This window comes from Laccaria bicolor, genomic scaffold (assembly GCF_000143565.1).
Source record: "Laccaria bicolor S238N-H82 LACBIscaffold_42 genomic scaffold, whole genome shotgun sequence".
NCBI lineage: Eukaryota > Fungi > Basidiomycota > Agaricomycetes > Agaricales > Hydnangiaceae > Laccaria > Laccaria bicolor.
In genome coordinates, this window is record NW_001889913.1 from 313,685 (window position 1) to 334,985 (window position 21,301).

The 21,301-nt window shown below is 46.0% G+C and overlaps 9 protein-coding genes and 1 pseudogene across 10 annotated transcripts; 3 read left to right on the forward strand and 7 right to left on the reverse strand.

Moving 5' to 3' along the window:
* Positions 1–223: 223 nt before the first annotated feature.
* Positions 224–1,592, reverse strand: LACBIDRAFT_239415 (annotated as a pseudogene; the record flags this gene model as incomplete). The annotated part of the gene is made up of 8 exons: positions 224–432; positions 493–595; positions 655–733; positions 797–863; positions 914–1,015; positions 1,071–1,211; positions 1,274–1,320; positions 1,375–1,592. Coding segments are annotated over 8 exons (966 nt in total).
* A 262-nt stretch (positions 1,593–1,854) lies between these two features.
* LACBIDRAFT_309880 (uncharacterized protein) lies at positions 1,855–3,929 on the reverse strand (the record flags this gene model as incomplete). The annotated part of the gene is made up of 5 exons (XM_001887146.1): positions 1,855–2,599; positions 2,657–3,221; positions 3,272–3,501; positions 3,552–3,710; positions 3,760–3,929. 5 exons carry the CDS (start codon positions 3,927–3,929, stop codon positions 1,855–1,857), a joined length of 1,869 nt encoding a protein of 622 aa, XP_001887181.1.
* Positions 3,930–4,339: 410 nt separating this feature from the next.
* Positions 4,340–4,794, reverse strand: LACBIDRAFT_254168 (uncharacterized protein; the record flags this gene model as incomplete). The annotated part of the gene is made up of 3 exons (XM_001887147.1): positions 4,340–4,383; positions 4,434–4,491; positions 4,600–4,794. 3 exons carry the CDS (start codon positions 4,792–4,794, stop codon positions 4,340–4,342), a joined length of 297 nt encoding a protein of 98 aa, XP_001887182.1.
* Positions 4,795–5,121: 327 nt separating this feature from the next.
* Positions 5,122–6,828, reverse strand: LACBIDRAFT_309882 (uncharacterized protein). Its single transcript, XM_001887148.1, has 5 exons — positions 6,609–6,828; positions 6,384–6,542; positions 6,103–6,320; positions 5,738–6,041; positions 5,122–5,680 (listed from the first exon to the last, which is right to left on the reverse strand). The coding sequence occupies exons 1-5, from the start codon at positions 6,788–6,790 to the stop codon at positions 5,176–5,178; spliced, it is 1,368 nt and encodes a 455-aa protein (XP_001887183.1). The 5' UTR covers positions 6,791–6,828; the 3' UTR covers positions 5,122–5,175.
* A 424-nt stretch (positions 6,829–7,252) lies between these two features.
* On the reverse strand, positions 7,253–8,852 carry LACBIDRAFT_309883 (uncharacterized protein; the record flags this gene model as incomplete). Its single annotated transcript, XM_001887149.1, has 5 exons — positions 7,253–7,712; positions 7,762–8,137; positions 8,188–8,405; positions 8,459–8,617; positions 8,674–8,852. 5 exons carry the CDS (start codon positions 8,850–8,852, stop codon positions 7,253–7,255), a joined length of 1,392 nt encoding a protein of 463 aa, XP_001887184.1.
* Positions 8,853–9,436: 584 nt separating this feature from the next.
* LACBIDRAFT_332587 (uncharacterized protein) lies at positions 9,437–11,141 on the forward strand (the record flags this gene model as incomplete). Its single annotated transcript, XM_001887090.1, has 3 exons — positions 9,437–9,475; positions 9,528–9,650; positions 9,702–11,141. The coding sequence occupies 3 exons, from the start codon at positions 9,437–9,439 to the stop codon at positions 11,139–11,141; spliced, it is 1,602 nt and encodes a 533-aa protein (XP_001887125.1).
* Positions 11,142–11,585: 444 nt separating this feature from the next.
* On the forward strand, positions 11,586–12,357 carry LACBIDRAFT_254115 (uncharacterized protein; the record flags this gene model as incomplete). Its single annotated transcript, XM_001887091.1, has 6 exons — positions 11,586–11,694; positions 11,756–11,824; positions 11,856–11,890; positions 11,936–12,052; positions 12,112–12,193; positions 12,245–12,357. Coding segments are annotated over 6 exons (525 nt in total), but the record flags the coding sequence as incomplete, so codon positions are not given.
* A 153-nt stretch (positions 12,358–12,510) lies between these two features.
* LACBIDRAFT_332589 (uncharacterized protein) lies at positions 12,511–13,415 on the reverse strand (the record flags this gene model as incomplete). Its single annotated transcript, XM_001887150.1, has 5 exons — positions 12,511–12,566; positions 12,614–12,737; positions 12,793–13,124; positions 13,180–13,232; positions 13,291–13,415. 5 exons carry the CDS (start codon positions 13,413–13,415, stop codon positions 12,511–12,513), a joined length of 690 nt encoding a protein of 229 aa, XP_001887185.1.
* Positions 13,416–15,636: 2,221 nt separating this feature from the next.
* LACBIDRAFT_332590 (uncharacterized protein) lies at positions 15,637–17,059 on the forward strand (the record flags this gene model as incomplete). Its single annotated transcript, XM_001887092.1, has 4 exons — positions 15,637–15,701; positions 15,910–15,978; positions 16,024–16,084; positions 16,619–17,059. The coding sequence occupies 4 exons, from the start codon at positions 15,637–15,639 to the stop codon at positions 17,057–17,059; spliced, it is 636 nt and encodes a 211-aa protein (XP_001887127.1).
* A 1,779-nt stretch (positions 17,060–18,838) lies between these two features.
* LACBIDRAFT_332591 (uncharacterized protein) lies at positions 18,839–20,215 on the reverse strand (the record flags this gene model as incomplete). Its single annotated transcript, XM_001887151.1, has 5 exons — positions 18,839–18,914; positions 19,431–19,590; positions 19,733–20,046; positions 20,137–20,153; positions 20,198–20,215. 5 exons carry the CDS (start codon positions 20,213–20,215, stop codon positions 18,839–18,841), a joined length of 585 nt encoding a protein of 194 aa, XP_001887186.1.
* Positions 20,216–21,301: the final 1,086 nt, after the last annotated feature.

The window sequence follows — 21,301 nt, forward strand, 5'->3', positions numbered from 1 at the left end:
ATACAGTACGCGACTGCAAATAATCCCATTTATAGTGCCAAGGTGACGAAGTTGAAGAATGTCCCTGACCTGGCTAAACGAGCGATCGATGAGGACATGAGACGTCTGTGTTAAGGGAGTGTGGACCCACGGGTTGGTAGCTTGGGTCGCACTCTTTCGAAAGGACCGTTTTCAAAATCATGCGTCTGCGTTCCCGAAAGGAGTGGAGGACCACGAAGCCATCTCAAGCGATAGTTGTCTCGTCCACGTGCAGAAGGCCCATGATCCCATCCAACCCAACATTCCCTCCCAACTTTGCAATCTCAGCCCGCGTTTTCGCCTCGATGATACGCAACACAGATACTGTATACTCAAATGATTTCGTATGGTTTTTCAGGTATGATATTGCGTGTATTTTCAACGTCGGAGTCGTGGGTCGTTTCTGCAATACATCTATGTAGTAAAGGTTGGGATAAGTCAAAATTGAAAGGAGAGTATGTGGGTAAAGCGTACTAAGAATTTGACGATTTGAGGTGTCAGCGTGGATACCATGTACCACGGGAAAAGAGAATTTGCCCTCTGAGAGATCCTCTGCGAAGCCTTTATTTGATGTGTACTGGAGAAAACAATCAGGTCTTCTATGTAAACACTCCAGCGGCACGAAAGTTTATTGACCTCTGTGCTTTGCAAGTTCATAAGGTCATCACGTATCTGGAAAAACACTCCAATTAGGTTGACGAGTGGTACATAGTCGCTGTGATGGGACAAATCGTTAACTGGGTTTGAGATGTTGGAAGAAGGTAAGCAATGAGCGTACACATCAATGTTTGTAGTAGCGCAAGCCATCATGATCTTGACACCCATCCTCAGCAGTCCACCAGTTTCTAAGAACATTGTTAGTTAGATATTGTGACAGATGATGTACTGCACGTACTGTTATTTACCATACTTATATATTCCTCTTCTGAAGGACATTGGAGGGAATCCCGCCAGAGAATTTCCAGCCCCTGGCCACGGTGGAGACAGAGTAACTCCTCTAACGGAGAAAAAAACATGGGCCAATAACATCATCGAAACGATACAAGGCATACCTGTAACCAGGGCATCTAGGTCTTTTCGTGGGGCTGAAGTTGTTGGACTATTTCGGAGGGTCAAAAGTTCCTGATAAGCAAGGAAGTACACATAGTTCGCCGTGTTGATGGTTTGGGGTATCCCGTAGATTTTGTGCGCAGCTAGCAGTAGAAACCTGGCAGTAAGCCTCGAGCAAAACGGAAGGTACTCAATCCAAACGCACCTGGCTTTCCCCTCCGCAGCTAGGCATCGTCCTCTATATCATCCACCCTGTAGAAGATGAGGCAAGGTCGATCCGATTTCTTTTGTCGTTTCAGTGCTCACATGAGACTAGCAGCATGCAGCATGTTGACGACTTTTGTAATGACCAGCAGTTTGTCCGCCGGAACGTTCAGCCAGGTATTGAATGCCTCGATAAGCTTGCCGCGTATTTCTTTGCCTGGATTCGAGGTAATGAAAGTGAAAGGCTCAAGGATGACCTGTAATACACGTCGTTCAGCCAAATGAATGATCGATATGCTGCTAGAAACGCACCTCTTCATTTTGAGCCGACCAAGTTTTTTCTGCAGATAGAGTTTCGAAGATATTATCGTACAATGACATTTGAAACTTGTTCATAAGAGTTGGAAGTTGGGGTTGACTTACGTCACTGGCGTTGGAACTTGGCAAGTGGACGTCGCCCTCAGGTTGGCTTCAAAGTAATCCAGGATTCCTCAAACAATTTTTGAGTTTTTGAGCTCGTCCATTTATTTTACAGCTATTGTACAGTTTCGTCAACGCAAATGTCGCGCTGATCAAAGAACATCAGAATTTAGCCCTTCTTACCGCCTTCTTATCATCATCACCATAAAATCCTCTGAAATCCCAAAATTCACCCGGCTTCTGTCCTTCCCTCACCCACCCCATCCGATTCGCAGTCAACTCAGCCGTGCGAACGAAAAGGGTTCCATCAATGTACTCCGCTCCCGGAAGTTCCGTAGCCACAAGTTCATGATCAGCTCTGCCCTCCGCGTCAAGATGAGAAGCATGATATTCACCCAACTCTTCAGCATCGTCCGTGAATGCATCCATCCCCCAGCCCATCCCCAGGCCTGCAGCTTCTCCTCCTGCCGCTGCGTCGCTCTTCTTTTGCATCCCTGCGAGACCGGGTGTATCAGATTTGACGTAGAGTCTTCCCTGCTTCGTGACTTCAGATACGCGGGTGCCAAACATCTGCGCCCACGTCGCTAGCGACCGCTGAACCTTGGGCAGGTGCTCGTCTGGATGAACGACACTGGTTTGAATAATGGAAAGGAACGGGTTTGGGGTGACTGCTTCTTTGGCATTGACAGAGGGAAGGACGCCCTCGTGTGGGCTTGGCTGAGCTCCAGGCGGTGTAAACCCGAGTGGTTCGGAAAAGAATCCGGGGAGATCAAGACTCGGGCGTCCGCGGGCAACGTAAATGGTCAGAACAACAGTTAGATATGCGCGAAGAAAGCGGGCTTGAGAGTGTGGAGACACTATTGCAAGAATAGACGGCAAGAAGGTAGAAGATGTGACCAGATGCAAACTTTCCAAGTGGAAATCGTCAACAAAAAGGACTTGTAATGGCGAAAGATAGACTTACAAAAAGAAGTCCGCATTGAAACGCTCCTTTGCACGCCCCGTCCAACCTGCGACTCCGTATAGCAGGCAGACAGTCCACGCCAATTCCTCAACCTTCCGTTCGACCTCACCCTTCCCATTTTTAAGAGCCTCAAGATTGATAGTCCACTGTGCAGCATACTCTACGATAGCTGGTGCATGTAACTTGATTGTCGCGGCGTAAATCTTTGCGTCGTCCCTCTCAGTAGTTGCAGATGGGGCAAAGCGAGGATCTCGTAAGACCCGGGCGAGGATGGTCAAAGCGTGTGTGTTAGGTGGACCCTCGTTGTTTCGGAGACGGATGTTGCGAGGGGGTGCAGACGCAGGAGGATAATTGGTGGAACCAGTTCTATCCGTGTTGAGATGGAGAGATCTAGGTAGGACGGTGTCAAGTGCATGATCAAAGGCGTGCACTGTAGAAGAAAATGCGCTTCCAATGGCCTCTCCCGCACTTGCAGCCACGTTACCAAGTGAGCCGGCATCCTCAAACAAGGAGGCGGGAATCAAGTCTGTGGACGTTGGTACATGAACAGCCGTCTCTGCGAGACCTATCATCATCTGAGTAGTGCTCTTCGATTCTAAAAGCTTAGATAATTACCTTCGACAACCATTCCAGGTAGCCGGAATTCGGCGCCATAGCCCGTGTGTATTATTGGGTGAAGAAGACCAGACAGGAAGCGATCCAGCATCTGAGGCCGCTTGTCGATGGAAAGGTTTGGATCAGGACCAAGGTTGGCTTTATGAGAGAAGATAAACTCTTCAACGGCAGCTGGAATGCCTTTGTCTTGTATGAATCGTGTGAAGAAGGCCCTATACGCCTGATAGTACCTGCTCCAATTGATGAATGTTGTATTATTATGTATTGTGTGCAATTTTACCTCTCGTCACCGAGGTGCTCATTGAAATTATGCTCGTTGATAACATTGGGAGACTTGAATGCGGGGCGTTGGTAGCTGCTGTCAAGTTTGTAAGCTGCTTCGATAATGGCACCATCGGCTCCAAGGCTCCACATGGCTAGTGCTCGGTGGGTGATGTGGCTATGTGTACGTCAATTTGCCAGACAATGGCGTATGGTACGATACGAACTTGTGGAAACGTTTGTCGTTGAAGAATATGTGCCACCTTTCATGATTGTCTTTGAGTACTTTCTGAAGAGCTCCTGTAGATTGTGGTGAAATTCCAGATCCGTGAGACGGACTGAGGGGGGAAGGGGGAGCGGAAGGGGTAGGGAAGAGAAAATCCAAAGTCGAGGTCATGGCTAGAAGAGTGCTGGGACAGCGCAATGACGTTGAAACCAGTGAGACCATACTTCAGTTGACCGATGTTTGGCTCCATCTGGTGTGATAAACAACGTAGAACAAGGTAGGCGAAGAGCAACTCTTGAAATTTGAAAGGGGACTTCCTGCTGATGAGGTCCATAATCAGCATACAAATAATCGTTTGGGGAACATCGAGGTTTACACACCATCACTTCGTTGTCCACCGGTTGATGTGCCATGCTGAGCCAGCTACAAATAAATGAGAACCAAGTGAGTATCTCTGTCATCTGACTGAAAGTCGCAAAATGGGCGTTGACAGCAAAGGCGTTTGAAAGGTTAGGAATCCCAATTAATGTATACAAGGATGCATCGTACATAAGGGGTATACAAGAGTGAAAAAGGTCGTGTCATGTTGCTGGATCGTGAAGCACAGCTAGCAGATACCGATCGTCTAACGAACCAGATTAGTGCGTTGCAACATCCATAAGCGACGATGCTCACCAGGGGAAATCATAAGTTCATGTCGCTTCGTCCGTATTCTCATAAAGCGCACTTCATCCTAAGAAGTAGAGATGCGACTAATTAGTTGGTTAATCAAGGATCGAAAAGAGTGACGCACCACATCAGCATCCCCTCCCGCTGCTGCTAACGCATCGTCTCCTCGTACTTCTTCCAAGCCTCCTTGCACGCTCTCCACAATACGCGCGACGGCAGCAGCGTATCTCTTCCCTTGTTCACCTTCAAAGACGACCCCAGAGTGGCGAATTATGCTTGGATGGTGTCCCCGCGCGACAAGTATGTAACCGAGCACAGAACGATGCGATGATAGCAGAGATAATGTCTGCTCTAGTTCAGGCGGCATAGCCGCATTGGCATTGGGAATTTGTGAAGGATTAGCAGATGAAGATGGGGCATTCGGTTGCGAGATGAAGGAGGATCGGGCGCTAGGAGCTGGAATGGCTGCCGATGTCCGTAGAGCCTAAAAGGTAGAATTAGTCGCACTTTTCAAAACTTTCCGTGCTTTGTATCACCATTCTTGGCTGCCTTCAGTAAATGGTTAGGAAAGGAGGATTCTGCACTGGCAGAGGTCGAACCTGGCTTGTCACGTATGTGACACTTGTTTCCTCACCACATCAGGATCAGTACTTAACTATCGTTTCCAATTCGTTTCATAACAGACATGAAATGTATAATCAAAATTCATAAAATTTACAAGAATATAGCTTCTGGAGGTGTTGGAGAATCATGCTTTTAACTGGAAAAATCCCCTTCGATCCCACACATCGCGTGAAGGAACCTCTCCTCGACCCGTCCTCTTCGCCGACAAGTTGGCTGTACGCACAAAAAGCGTCCCGTCAACTAATTCCGCATCCTTCAACTCCGTGTTTTTAAAGTAACCAGCGGGAGTTCCTCCAAATAGTTCTGCGAGATAACAAAGAGCACGCTGCAACTTGGGAACATGCTCGTCATGGTGAACCAATGAGGTCTGGATCACTGACAGCCACGGGTTTGGAGTAACACCGCTGGGCAATGACACCAAGCCCTCTGCATGAGGAGTTGAGTCATCAGCTGGATGCAACGTTGTATCATTCGCGAAGAATCGAGGGATGTCGAGCGCAGGCCGACCACGCTCGACGTAAAGCGAGAGAGAAATCAAAAAGTATGAGCGTAGAAACAGCGTTTGAGACCGTTCGGTTAGACGAGCGCAGAGAGAAGGGAGGAAGATGGAAGATGTGACGAGGTGCATACTATCAATCGTCAACATGAACACGGTTTTTGAGAACAAAAAAAAAAGATAGACTTACTAGAAAAAGTCCGCATTAAATTGCCCAATCTCTTCCAAACCGGCAACTCCATAAACCAAGGAGTTGACCCACAACAATTCCTCCAGATGTTTGGCGACATCACCTTCTGGCTGCCACTGATCAACATACTCTTTGATAACCTGAGGGTCAGCGTTGTTGGCCAGCCGTGGATCAGAAATAACACGTCCAAGAACAGTAAACGCATGTGTTGGATGATCTTTCTTCTCAGGAGCGGGCTCCGAAAAAAGGGTTTGGGTCAAGACGGACGTTGAAAAGCCTTTATGAACCGCAGTCCAGGCAAGCCCTGTTGAGCGTTACGATATAAGAAAAGTGCGCTGATAAATAGGAAGCGAGGTATTACTTACCTTCAATCACCATGCCTGGTAGGCCAAATTCAACGCCATAACCCACGTGAATCAATGGGTGAATGACCGCATCCAACAATCTGCCCAGCATTTGAGGTTGTTCCGTCTGTCCTGACACATAGTTTGCACTCGTTGCAAACACATATTCTTCTAGGACAGCATCGACTCCTTTCGCCTTGACCTCTTCAGTGAAAAATGAGATGTAAGCCTGGTAATATCTAGAGAGATATCAATCAGCAGCGTCCTCGAAGCAAGTACGAAGACGGTTTGGCCAAACCCACTTTTCATCGCCGAGGTGTGTCTCCCAATTTCCCTCATTAATCAAGCCAGGCGATTCAAACAACGGGAGAAGGTAGGAGCTCGCGTATCGGTATGCCGCATTGAGGATTTCCTCGTTGGCGCCAAGAGCCCACAAGGCGATCACAGTATGAGCAGCATGGCTAAATCACAAAGGTTCCATTTACGAGCTTAGTGATAAATGAAGTCGAGCTTGTTGACCGACTTACTTGTGGAAGCCTCGGGTATTGAAATAAATGTGCCATTTCTCGTGGTTGTCCTTGAGAATTTGACGGAGGGTGGCTATAGACGCTGGCGTTCGTCCTGGCCAGACTCGTGGAGGGAGAAGACCGCCTTTGTCAAGATGAGAAGGTGCAGGGAAAAGTTCAAACTTGGCATCCGATCCCGACATGGTCACGAGAGGATGAGCTTTGTATTGGAGCTGAGCGCTGAAGCGCTGACGGTCAGCGCTCCAGTCGACCTTTTATCATCCAACGAGTATTTGCTTAGTTATACTTGACGTCAAGCATCTTGGGGCCCCGTGAGTGCATGACCAACCGGGAGGGAGATGATAATCAGGTTACGTGGAGCCCATGCCGGGCTGCGGTTTGAAATATAGTGGGACCTCCCGATGAATAAGGAACATTATGCATAGTGGATATCTTCCCAAAAACACTGCGCGGGATGAGCGACAGTGAGCGGGTTCAGAAAACGCAACCGACGACAGAGGTTGGACAAGGGTTGGAAGACAAGAAAAAGTTCAAACAAAAATCTGGAAACAAGGGTGTACAGATATATCGTGAACCAAGGTGCGACTTCACATATATCGAAGTCTGTCTAGGAGAGACTAGGTGTACAGGATGTTGGCATAGTATTACAACTTCCAAGACCTGTTCCAGGGTGGCTCGTTTTCCGTTAGTGATTCCATCCGTGTTGCAGTCAACTCCGCTACCCTCAAAAATAGCGACCCATCGAGGAGCTCTGCGCCCTTCAACTCAGAGTTCGAAAAGTATCCTGCTTTTCTGTCACCAAAGAGTTCTGAGCAGTGGTTCAGAGTGCGCTGGAGCTTGGGTAGATGATCATCAGAATGTGTCATTGATGCACCCAATATCGGCGACCACAAATTGTATGTGTTGGCTTGTGGAGAGTCGGAAGAACCGCTGGCGGCTTCAGTGCTTTTGTAAAAATGACGGATGTTGATGGCTGGCCTGCGACGCCATACATACCAGCCAATGCAGACGGAGAAGTATGACCGAAGGAGGAGCAATTGAGATTGCGGCGTTAAATGAGCCAGAATCGAAGGCAAAAAGATGGCGGATGTGACGAAGTGCATGCTAGGTTGTAAGATGAGTAATGGCCATGTCGAGGAGGTCAGCAACATACAAGAAAAAGTCGGGAATGAAGCCCGTGTCGCTTGTGTAGCCTCCAACGCCATATATAGTGACGGTGATCCACATCAATTCCTCAATCTTATCTACAACATTGCCCTGGAGGTTCCACTGGTCAACATACTCCTTGACAAGAGTCCCATGTCGCTTCATCAGGCTTGCATACAGTCTTGGTGGTTCAACATCTAACGGCGTTTCAAATCGCCCATCCGCAATTATACGCGCAAATACGGTAAAAGCATCAACTTTGTTCGCCGAAGGGTGCGCCTGGGCTAGGACATCTGTTTCAAGCTCTTCAGCACTGTGACTGAACAGTGATTCAGGGATCAACTGAGTAGATAGCGCATAGTGTCCGGCGGCCATAGCAAGTCCTGTAGTTAACGTTCAATTAATGCCACTGATAACGGGACTCAGTGAGCACCTTCGGCGACTGTTCCCGGCAATCCGAATTCTAACCCATGCCCCACGTGAATCATCGGATGCATGAGACCATCAAGAAACCTGTTTAGCATTTGCGGTTGTTTGCCTCTAAGGGGCACGAAGTTGGAGCTCGAGGCGAATAGATATTCCTCTAGAACCTCGGAGACGCCTTTTTGCTTTAGCTCTTCAATGAAAAACGTAAGGTATGCGTGGTAATATCTGAATGTAATTTATCAAGCTCAAAGAACACTATGCTGCTCCAATACACGCACTGGGTATCCGCCAAATAATCTTTCCAATTGTCTCTTGAGATCGTCTGCGGTGAGCGAGACAAAGGAAGGGTAATCGAAGCCGTCCTTTGATAGGATGCATCCAGAATTGTTTCGTCGGCACCAAGAGACCACCGAGCAAGTGCAGCGTGAGCGGTGTGGCTATCAAAAATTGCAAAGCGTTAGAATTGAGCCACTATCAAACGAAAGTTCTCAACTTGTGGAAACGCAAGCTGTTCGTGAAAATTTGATGCTGGATATGATTGTCCTCTAAAATCCAACGGAGTCTGTGTATGGCTGCTGGGGATGCACCAGGCCAGATACGGGGAGTCGGAAGAAGAGACTTCACCGAAGTGTTGGAGGGAGCTGGGAAGAGTTCGAAGGTCCCCTGAGACATGGTGGTCAGACAAGGATGAAAGGTGGTTACTGGCATCCCAGTGGCACTTAAGTACCTTGAGCGGGATTCATGGAAGCGTGCAATGCACCGTGCAGGCTGTCAGATAGCTGCTCGCATGCAGGCTCATCCGGCTGTCCGATCAATTTCCCCGAACTATCAATGACGTGGCCAAAATTGAGCGAAATCGAAGTTGACGATAATTGACGTATGAAGAGAGGTCATGGTCGAGTATCCCCGTGGACTCTAAGGTTGAAAACCCGATAAGAACACGTTTTTACAGGCCCCATGACGGAATTGGTACAGCAAATGTGTATATTTGTAGGCGGCGAGCCAGAACCCCGCAGCCGCTGATTGAACGAATTCGATGAATGGGGACTAGTGACTGTTGAGTGACTGGGGACGAGTGAAGCTGAAGGTTGTACCCACCGCGAAGCCAGGCGTGTTCAGATTGTGTGTTTGGAACATATTTGTTGTCCTCTCTTTTGCCCATGATAGTCACATTTCCAGCTCAATGTTGGCGATTAAATCCCGCGGTGTTCGCCCTGGCTCCAGGCGGTAGGGGCGAATGCAGACACGTTGAAAACATGCTTGACCAAGAGTTTTCTTGCAATATGGGGTCACTTGTACGTTCTTTCAAGCTCTTCCTGCTTGTCTCTAAATATCTCCTAGCTGTAGGGGGTAATCCGTGCTATTATCTACCGAATCTTAACCATTCACGAAATGGTTGATGTTTATTGTGAACGATGCAAAGCCGAGGTTAAAGTCTGGTCCAGTTTTCCTCCCAGACAATCTTTAACGGTAAGCTGTGTTCATTTTCAACCACCTTTTTTGACGCCCGTCTTTATTTAGGTTCCAGAGTTGGAGGCGGAGATGGCAAGAGTTCAGAACCTCATGGAGGAGTTGGCCCGTGAAAGAACTCGACTGAGAAGAAGGATCAACTCCTTGTCTCCTACCACGCGTCTGCCGCCGGAAATCATCACCGATATATTTCGTATGGCTTGTGAACCCATGGAATCGACAATCGAAGATGCGCAGCATAACAACACTGTTCTTACTCCGCTATTTTTTGGAAAAATTTGTGGGGAGTGGCGGGAAATCGCATGGTCGACCCCTCTTCTGTGGAGCTCTATTTCCTTACACGTCTCTCGCAAAGCGCATAACGCCCAAATCGAGCTTCTCGAAGAATGGCTAGCTAGAGCAGGAACCTCTTCCCTCTCCATCAAGCTTACGTCTGATGACGAGCACGAGTCTATCTTTTACTCACTCAGGGCTATCATGGATGTCCTTGTGACACGTTCAATGCATTGGGGTTCCCTTGACTGCCTTCTTCCGCCACAGTGCCATGATATACTGGCAAATAACCACTTCCCTAATCTCACTTCCGTCTCCGTTCGTCCTCCGAAAGGCACTATATCTACGTTCAGCCATCCTCCAGACATGTTTCGTTCTGCACCCCGATTGTGCGCCGTGGACCTATCGGGCTACGATTTCTCCTCCATGGTGTTACCTTGGGACCAACTGAAGCAATTCCGAACGCAGTTCCTCACAGTTGCGGAATGCGTCAAAATCTTGCGTCGGTCTCCAAGTCTGGAAAGTTGTCACCTCGAGAACGTCTATTCTCCTGATATTTTCCCTCCACCTACCTCACAAATCCTTCATTCCCAACTGAAGCAACTCGCCGTTACGTTAATCAAAGGAGCCGCAATGTCGTTATTGAATACTATTTCACTCCCTGCCATCCGCGACATCAAGCTTCACTATAGCGGCACCGAGTTTGTTTCCCTTCGTCCACTTATATCCCTCGTCTCGCGCTCCTCCTGCCACCTCCAGCGGCTCTGCATCGAACGCAGTATCTTTGCCGAGGACGATCTGTTGAGGTGTCTCGAAGTCATTCCAACCCTTACGGAGCTTCGTCTGGCTGTATTATCTTGGAGTACTGAAACAAGCATCGGCTTGTCGGAGAAGTTTCTTACAAAATTATGTCCTTCTGAGATGGATGAAGAATATCCACCAGACGTTCTTCTGCCGCACCTCAAACATTTTGACTATGAAGGTCCCATTTCCTGCCCTAGTCAAGCTCTCGCTGCCATGCTTGAATGGCGGTGGCATCGTTCAACAACTTCTTCGTCGGCGGGGAGTACACCCATAAGTGTCGCTCGACTTCAGTCTGTCAGGATTGTTTCGCCAGCTGCTTACGAAGTTGACACAAATGCGATCTCTTCTCTGACGAGCTTGCACAAATTCGGCATGGACTTGGGTATCATGGCTGCTGGCGTAGCTCTGATCTAATTGAAACACAGTCACTGCACGTGCTCCTCCCTGGACGCGTTTATGGACAAATAAGGACTAACAACTTTTAACATACACATGCCAGAAACGATGAGAAATATTCCTGTAAGCCTGTACCATGAGTTTTCATAAATACCAATTACAACCCACTCTCGGTGTACATGGCTAAAATCAAAACGTCTTTATATATTGTATCCGCGAGGCGCCTAGGTGATGCATTTTTATAGGGTCTAGTCTAAGTTCCATGGGCGCTTATTGTGTTGCACTCTTAACGATCTCAGCCATTATCTCACTTGCTATGGGGGACTCAGCAACCACAAACGGACGTGTCGATAGGGTACTAGGCGACGCAAACATCGAGCAGGAGATGGGTGTTCAAATCCGTGGTGAGGCTTTATAAACCAACACATTCTAAATGCGTGACGCGTTGAATAAATTCCAGCCTATGTTGCGAACCTTGGATTCAGCAACGAAGAGGCGGACAAACTTACGACCCGATATTCGCAACAGTACAGCCTCGCCCTTCGTGGATTGGTTCGGCACCAAGCCATCGGTAAAGTCGACGCTTATGAGGACGCAAAAGCCATAAGTATCCTACTAAGTCTTGTTTTTAGACCCTTTGGATTTCGATCGTAAAGTTGATGTACCGCTTCCCCTCGAAGACAAGATGAAATTCAATCCAAGTGTCCGCAAATTATTTTGATCAATCGAAAGCTCGTGTTTGGGGGTTGACTAACGCCTTTTTGCCAGTTTGTTTGATTTCTTCAGCGTCTACAGTTTTAATGCTTTTTCAGCATGCGAAGCTCGTCCTCCGGATTCTCAAGCTTGACGACCTTGTGGAGGGGATTGTCTATTGCGATTATCGAGTGAAAGATTTCGTCTGTGAACCAGCAGCAGAATATTTCGCAATGGTACGTGGTTCTTTCTCTCTTTGCAAGAAGACTATTTGGTTCAATGCAACAATTATCAGGCAATGGAGCTTGAAGCGGGCCTATCTGATCCATCAAAGTGTTATTTCGTCGACGATAACCGTGGTCATGTCGACGCTGCGCGTGCTGTAGCCCAGTGAGGGTGGGCCAAATGTGTGCATTTTTGTGAAAGAGATAACTTGGAAGGCGAGAAAGGTCACACCGAGAGGGAAAATGGTGTCGTCAAGATCGCGAGTCTCGAACAATTGAGGAGGGTCTGGCCCGAAATTTTTGTGAAACATCCTTGAGTTCTCCGGTGTATATTGCCAAAGTTATCCGCCTGCATGTTTTAAAAATTCTATACAAGGATGGTCCTGCGAACGTGTGTTGTTGTATTGATACCGGAGACAAAAGATTCGAAATTGATTTCAATAATGTATGGGTTAACTCCGAGAGCGAGACTAGCTCCCTAAAATGGTCACTTCGTCCTCAGGATTTCGAGGTCGGGGGAGACAATCTGCACTCCTTCATAGTAGTTATAGGACGAAGACGTGTGTCACTCACTTTCGGTGTCGCAATACTTTGACGGTTTGGGGTTTAAGGTAGTATACCGAATCTCGAGCCTGCTAAGTCCCTTTAAGAGTTTGATAGTTGGCGCTAACTCTCCCGTAAAGGCACGCGCACAATCCTATTCTCGTAAAACACAATGAATTTCCAAACGTGTGAGCTGTTTTGGCACCTACCTCTATGCTCCTCCACCCAACCATCCCAACCTGTACATCCCCATTGACTGATGTACCCCAACTTGAGCCGCAACACCCAGGTAGAGATTGGTGTAACCTTTTCAGAGTCGCGACGATTGGGGCCAAATGGTCGTGGTGTGGCGGGAGGGCAGTTATGTAGATAAACTGTGTGTGGAGACAAGAAATAACCTGGAGGAATTCAGAACTATCGTCAAGAACTATTTGTGTCAATCCAGAAGAGGGTCCAATGATGGCTCCGAGGATGGGGAGCATCGCGTCAACATAATGATCGCCCTCTAGGAAACGGCGGTGATGCGCTAGACTTTGCCAACCTGATACGCGTAGGTTAAATAAATATGTCTACGCTGGGGACTTTACTAGACCTACCAAAGACCCACACCGCCGTTCGTTGGCGTTCCGAATCGAGGCCATACTTTGCGCTGGATGCAAGCTATCTCAACAAAAGCCAGTTGTAGTTGACGGAAGGGGTGTGCTCACGCAATCATGCCAGCTTCTGAGGAAATCTTCCCAACAGGAGCAAGCATTTTTTCGGGATCCGCGAGGTATTCCTCCGACGGTGTAAACCAGATAATTTCGACAGCGATGGGTGCGTGGTTACTCATATTTCTGGTGGGCCACTACAAAACCTGAAGCTTGGAATAGCTAGGTTATGAGATGCTACAGAGGAAATTGCGACTATGGAAGGTTTAAGTAGACCTCGAGCCGATTCACAGTCCAAAAAACTGCTATGTTCCACATGATCGCCGATCGTGAGCACGGAGGCAGTGAGCGACTAGTACTGGCCAGGCGGCTCCGAGTATTTTAGTTGAAACCAAAAGAGTCTTCGAAGAGTCTATATGGAGGGATTTGCTTGCAATTCGTCTAAAACAGTTGGAAAGTTAAGGAGAGAAGGAGAGAGGCGGAGACAATAACCAAACAAGGGGCAACAACATCCTCCTTCCCTCCCTCCCTCCTCCTCACGACAATAAAAGATGAAAGATTTTCAAGATGCCTGTACGAATATCAATCAGATGTAGCATAAAAATGAAGGACAGGGATCGAACCCGCAACTTCGGACCGATACCTGGGTTCGACATCGTTTCAAAAAAAGTCATGTGCTAAACAAATCTTTGTGTTGGCATGTTCTGAAACTTTTGTTGCTTGTGCCCCCTCACCATGAGCTCCGATGACTATGAGTGGGGAGGCGCAATGCCTGCGAGATCAATTTGTCTTTGCAGTTATTTGGTCTCCCTATACATGGACAAGAATCAAGGGGTATGTAAAAAATTCGTTTAGTACACGACGTTATATTTTTCGTTTAAGGTCAAATTTGACTGTCCCCCCCTCCCCTCCCATCCTAATTAGGTATCTATTTCTATTTTAGCTGGTCCCTGAGTTCTATTTATATCAGTGTCCTTCCAAAATCCATCCATCCCATGAGGTTCATGCCTGTCATAACCTCAGGTGTCATACCAAAGCCAATTATCTGGTTGAGAATTTGGTCAAAAAAATACCCATCACCATCCTCAAGCTCAAACTTCAACAAAGTGCAGATGTACAGCATATTGGGTAAGACAATCATCACTGATCAGCCATTCCTTCAGGCATTGAGGTAGGTCGTGAATTTCTTGTGCTCAAGCATGGGTGGAGCCGTGAGGCATCATAGTTTTGTGCTATTGACATGTTTGTGTCTCCACAGAAGCCAATTTTTACATTGATTTTGCATGTGTCACACAATAACGAGTACTCAATGCCGTGGATTCACAATTTCCATAGTGAGAACATGAAGTTGGACAAGTCAAAGACCTTTTCCTCCTTTGAGTTGTGTGAGAAAAGGGTAAAAAAAGGATGAAAAATGTTCTAATCATTGATGTTGGCCTTCCAAAGCTGTTGGACAGTATCAACAAAAAATTCGTTTAAGGCTCAATTGCTCTCCCCCTCCCCCCCTACGTCATGTCCCCCAGCAAATTCCGACATACCCCTTGACAAGAATCAAGGAAAATCAATATTTTGCGTGACCCAGCACAATATCTGATATGCAAATTGGGACTACAACAAGTTTTTGAGGGAATGGCCTGAGAATTTCCAAAACAAGTCAATGGTGAGGTGCAGATATCTCCCTGATCTATGGGGAGCAGTATGATTATTTTTGATATTCTCAGGCCATTCCCTGAACAATCAAAAATAAAGTGTAGTCTTACTATATAGTGTAAGGCCCATCTGCTGTGCAAAGTGGTTATTTTGTTTTCAAAACTACCTGCAAAACACACTAAATTAGATTATGTAATCATGTAAAGGAGGCATTGTGTCATGTCAATGCATTGATAATACACATTCTCATATGACTATCCAGGCCACTCTACATTATCTTTACTACCCAAATTACTCTCAGCAACTTTTGATGATGTGAAGCATTGCACAAAGGCCAAAAGCAGCACTCCAATGCACAAATTCAATCTCAGCACAAGGCAGATCTTGCTTGTTGGCCCAACAGATGTGACAAGGAAGCAGAAAACATTGTGTTTGCATCTGGAAAAATTTACATGACCTTGAGCATGAACTATTCGACTACAAACAGCAGATAAAAAGCTGGAAAATGAGACTCATTTTATGACTTTGACAAGACTCTGACTATCATGATGACCTAGCATAGTCACCAATTCACAAGGGGGTGTCGGGATTTTTAAAAAAGACCTAGGGTCGATTTTTTTGGTAGTGAGCGCTGGGCTGAACCAACCACCCAACATAATCAGGCATGTGTCTACTTTAGGAAATATGACATCACCGCCGTGCAGCCTTTCCTCCTGGTCCTCCTCTTGACATTGAATATGCATCACAGACCCAATGCATGGGCACCTGCGCATGGTAAACACAAATGAGATGATATTAGAATGGTTTGACGTGAAGATGTAAGTACATTTTATGTTGAACCCCTAACAGAAAGTAGGTTTACTTACCCACAGAGTTTCACATTCCACTGGATCACATTGTTGGCAGTTAGCTCTGCTCGGGATCCACAAAAGCAATCCTCTAATCCTCCAATGTCAACAACCTTACGTTTTCATCTTTTGCACCGACCTCATGTTTCCTTGTTGACAATTTCCAAGCTTGAAATAGATGGCCTATGAACCTCGTTGGTGTCAGAATGAGTCACGGTGTGAGCATCCTGTTCTGTGGAATCTCACAGTGAGTTTACATGCCCTGGAATATGCTAACAAATTATAACCAAAGGTCGTTAATGGTTCCCACACTAACAAAAGTTATCAATGGTCCCATGTTATTATTGCCTTATGTAAGCAGTCTCATCGGTGTTTTTGGTGCATCCTGAGGCATTTAGTGCATCTTGAGGCTTTCTAGTATCTATTATGTAAACTTTATCCACCAGGAAGGCTGTCTATAATGTTTTTGGGCCAAAATTTTGAGCTTTCAATTTTTTATTAACAGCCTGATGGCCCAACCAACCAACTGGCCCCCAGTCCAGGATTATGATCCTGACACCCCCTTGCCAATTCAATTTTACCACACATTCACATTGTGATTTAACATACATACATTTGTTATGCCTTTACCAGCCTAGAAATTGTGGTGGAACACAAGGAAATCACTTGCGAAGATAAAATGAGACAATTGGCAGGATTTGTGTAGCTGTGCACTTAGTCATCTGGTCAAATGAGTTACAGGCATTGTGCTTCCCCACCACAAGCCAGATGGAAGCCTTGTCGACTGGCTTCCAATATTGCCCAATGCCCACTCAACCCCTCCCCAAACACCCACAACAAGTTTATCAGACTTGTTCAGGAACTCGTCTACCAGGCAAACATGACAGCTGACTACATTGTCACCTCTTGCTCTCATTCTTGCTCTCATTCTTGCCTTCCCTCTCCTTGTCCTTGCACCCCCCATTCACACCCTCACTCTTGCCATTCTCAGTCTCATTGCCATCATTCTCATCCTTGCTCTCAATCTTGCTCTCATTCTCCACATTCTAGGTCTTGCTCTGCTTCTCGGTCTCACCCTGCTTCTCGGTCTCACTCTGCTTCTCAACCTTATTCCCCCCATCCTCACAAGCCTCCTCCTCCTTGCTCTCACTCTCGATCCCATTGTTCTCAGTCTTGCTCCCCCCAACCTTGTCCTCGCAAGCCTCCTGCTCACTCTCATTCTCACACACCTGCTTGTGCAGAGTCTGAAACTCCCTCTGCAATTCATGCATGATTTCTTGTTATTACAGAAAAGACAAAAGCTGCACATCCCCCAAAGCCCTTTTTGAACACCTCATCTCCCCTTCGGATGCAATGAATGAAGAACAAGAAAATGCAAGCGTTAGACAACTCATCTATGGATACAAAACAGCATTGCTCTAAGTCTGGGCATATCCATCTCCTTTCTTTCTTTATTCAATCTAGCTAATCTCACCACACACAGAATGATGTATTCTCTGGCTTTGTGGGACCCATGCCCTCCCTCACCTCCATATGCTCAATATCTGCTAAACATGACACTTACTTGGTCCAAGACAATTTATGCCATTGTGATTTGGCAAGTAAAACCATCCAATACATCCTAGTCAAGTAAATAACCCCTCCCCATTTCTGGTTCTTGACCACCCAAGGTCCCAAAAATGCCATGCAGTCCTATGTTAATTATGTTGTCCAATCAGTTGAAACACTCAAATTCATGCTTGTCTGGAACTTGCTTAAACAACAGCCAGGTGGCTGAGACACAAAAAAAAGACATTTGGCCAAACTGTATGCATCACTCGATCCAAAAACTCAGAAAACCATCGACGACCTTTGCACACAAGTTGACCAGGAATGACTTTTCAATAATGAAGCCCATGCATTGCAAGCCAAAGAAGAATTAGACAAACTTGTTTAGCAATACAATGAAAATTGCAACCATTTCATCCAAGCTCACCAACAAATGATCACAGCTTGAAACACCCTCCTTCTTTTGTATAAAAAGGTTCTTTTTTTTTGTCTGATTGATTCATCACTTTTTTTCTCTCACATTCTTTCAGTTTAGCTCTTCAATCTTTCTGATTTGGGATGTTCACTCTCAAACAACAAAATTGGGTCTCAATGGTCGCTCAGAAAGCTTTTGGAACATCCTCAAGTATATCTGTGCCAACACTCATATAAGGGCAGGCCAGGCACTGCTCATAAAGTATGGATATTACAATTACCTCTGAGACCAGGTCATGCATCGTAAGTAGCATATATCTCTCTCTTGAATTTGACCTGATATGTGCTAGTCATTCACAAGCATAAACTTGATCGCCACTATCAACCTCAGCTGCAAACATTTGGCCATGGTTTTCAACACCATGCTCTCCTCAACAAGACAATTTGGTTGCCAGGTTGTAATCCAATACATGGTTAGACTCTGCATCACCTTTTTTACCACAGCGAGGGTATCGACCCAAGGACTGACACATGCAAAATGGTGAGAATTGGGATTTTCAAGTCTCCTCCTTTCATTTCTGCCACTCGTCGCTCATTCCACCCATAGTTTATCAAATTAAAACATGTTCGTGTGTTTTGAAAGGGCGAAAATACTTGGAGTGTTATGGTATATTTTGGGGAGTTCAAGGTTTGTGCTACCGATGACTAGTAGCTGCCATTTACATCATGTAAAACCTGGCATGTACCATAGAAGTTCCTGCTTAGCTGCCATGAATGAAATGAAATGAATTTTCATTCATTCATGGCACCTGTTTCATTCCAAGTCATTCTCATTCATTGCCGTTGAGAATGAAATACTTTTTGTTTCATTTCAATTTTTTCTTCATTTCTACTCACAAGAATGAAATTTATTCTGTTTCATTCATTCCCGGCAACTGTTTCATTTTTTATTTCATTCCACCATGGCAACTGTTTCATTTTTTGCTTTATTCTTCCATTTCATTCATTCCTGGCGACTGTTTTTCATTCATTGCCATGGAATTTTTATTTCATTCTTTCCAGGCAGTTATTTCATTTTTATTTCATTCTTTCAGGCAACAATTTCGATGTTTTAATACACACCTAAATAAGGAAATAATATACAATTATGCCTGATATGTGTTGTGCCCTACTGCAGTGGTGTGGGAGTCCATATGGGAGTACTTTTGCATTTGAGGCATACTGTTGCCAAATAAGGCACTTTAATATTTTACATTGATTACATAATCATTTTCCCAGCTCTAACAATAAAGCGATGAATGAAACAGTTGCTGTGGTGGAATGAAATAAAAAATCAAGTAGTTGCTGTGAATGAATGAAATGAAATGGATTATTTTGAATGAAACAGAATGAATTATTTTGAATGAAATTGGTGCTGTATTGAATGAAATGCATTGCATTTCATTCATTCACAGTAGCTGATCAAGTTTTGCCATGGCAGCTGCCATAAATACATTGATGTAGAATGCAGCTACTAGTGGTGGGTGTTTCATTTTTATCTTATTCAGTTCTTGTTGCCCACGAACAGAGATCACAGAAGTTCAAGAGCTTGAAGAAAAGATCGAGCATGCATGGGAGGTCTTCTTGTTGCACGTTACCACCAATGCCAAATGTTACAAGCATTTGCAATCAAATGCAAACAGGATCTACAGCCTCACTATGGGCACCAACCCCCAGCTGCGCCGCCTGAAGACTCACATCCTCTTTTGGCCAGGCCAAAAATCAAAGGCCGCAGGCATGCTGGCTGAATTGACAGGGCTGTACACCGAGATTGCCATGTTGCGCAAGTTTTGGGCATGAAAAGAGAGGAGGGATCTTGCAAAGAACCGAACCCACTCCATGGTCAACAAGGGTGCCTCTGGGACAACAGACAAGCAGAATGCAGCCAGTGTTGAGGCAATGAAAACATCTGCCCACGTCGCCCAAGTTGCTGCAGATCTCAGCAAAAACATCCAGTGGTCCCCAGAGGTCAACCCATCTATCTGGAAGGCTTCGCTCACCCATGTGCTGCAGTGAGAACAGGAGGCTGAAAATTCGGCTGCAGCTGAAGATGAAGAAGACGAAGATGAGGAACTCGATGTGCATGTCAAAAAGTACAACCAGCTGCTCAACAACATGGTTTGCCGACCAGGCAGAAAGACGAGGGAAGACATCAACCATCCTGATGGAGCCAAAGCTGTCACCAATGATGGTGACATTCCAGCTGATTGTTCTGGCCCACCAGTTGAGGAATCTGAGGAAATCGACATCCTTCAAATTCCTGTTGCCACCATGTGACTGGCTATGCTCGAATACATTGTTGCCCCAGCTCTTGCTGAACGTATAATTGAAACATACAAGGACAGCATTTTCGATTCACTGAAGGCTTTTTTTTTACCTTTTCTTTTCTTTCTAGGTCACTGACAAAGTGATCACACAAGGCTGCATGTCTGGATTTCATTGCTGCAAGTGCGAGTGCTACATACATTGCGACCTGGTCCCATTGCCAGTGTTTGCAACTATTGCAAAACTCAACCACCATTTGTAATGTTCTTTTATTTGCCTCGCATAATTCCGACTCAACCCCCACCATCAGCTTATCCATGCACTTGCCTTGGAAAGAACTGGAGCTGCAGATGGTCAAACTCAACAACACTGGATTCCATTGTCCTGCTGGGGATTTCAGGCAAGCGCAAGGCCATTATTCATTTCTAAATCTGACCATCATTTTTCAATAGTGCCAGTGATATTGAAGACATTTGGAAACATACAATTTCAGATGTGTGCACCTGCCAACTGCTCCATGTCAAGCTGCACATGACCCATGCAGCAGATATCAAAAGGGCCTGCAGGGGAAGTGATGAAAAAGTAACAGCAGCCTATCTCTTCATTTTCTCTTTTCAAAGATTTTTTCTCAGCAATGCCTGCATACACAGCTTCCAAAATTCAAGGCAATCCAGGAGAAATTCCATCACAACCACCTGCAACTGCAGCCCTGCCTCCACTCACACCTCCAGCATTTTAAGAAGATTTGTGAAAAGTTTTACCTCAAGCATCCCAGCTTTTCTATTACACAGTGGCAAAAGTAGTATTGCATAGATCTCTGTTACATAAATGGGTAATACCGCCACTTGTTAGTACAAGCAGCATGCCAGACCCCAGGTAATTGGGGTCTGCCCCATGCATAGCAGCATGAACCACAGCCATGTATACTACTGTTTACCATTCTCCTTGCCCCAATGAAAAGCACCCAGTTGGGTGCTCCTGGGACTCGGTAGGTAGTATGAAAAGTTCACCTGGTAATGCACCATCAGCCCATGTAAAGCCCCACAGCATGTTATAATCAGCAACCCCCTGTGGCACATGCTGTTTCCATGCATCACCACTAACCTCAAATGAGTGATTGAGTTTCAGGGCCTGCAGCCACCAACAGCTAGCAGGCCAAGGTGTTAAAGTTGAGAGCAGAACTGCCTTGTGGGGGTGTTGAAGGCTGCAGGGAGATACATGCATTCTATCATGGCTTTTTCAGACAGGTAGCATTTGGGCATAAAGAGGTGGCAGGGCATGTCAAGACCAAGCAGGAAGGCTGA

Coding starts and splice junctions, on each gene's coding strand:
- LACBIDRAFT_309882 (XM_001887148.1), bottom strand. CDS start 6,790: ATGTCGGGATCGGATGCCAAGTTTGAACTTTTCCCTGCACCTTCTCAT. Junction 6,543..6,608: donor AATACCCGAGGCTTCCACAA/GTAAGTCGGTCA, acceptor TTTGTGATTTAG/CCATGCTGCTCATACTGTGA. Junction 6,042..6,102: donor ACCAGGCATGGTGATTGAAG/GTAAGTAATACC, acceptor AACGCTCAACAG/GGCTTGCCTGGACTGCGGTT.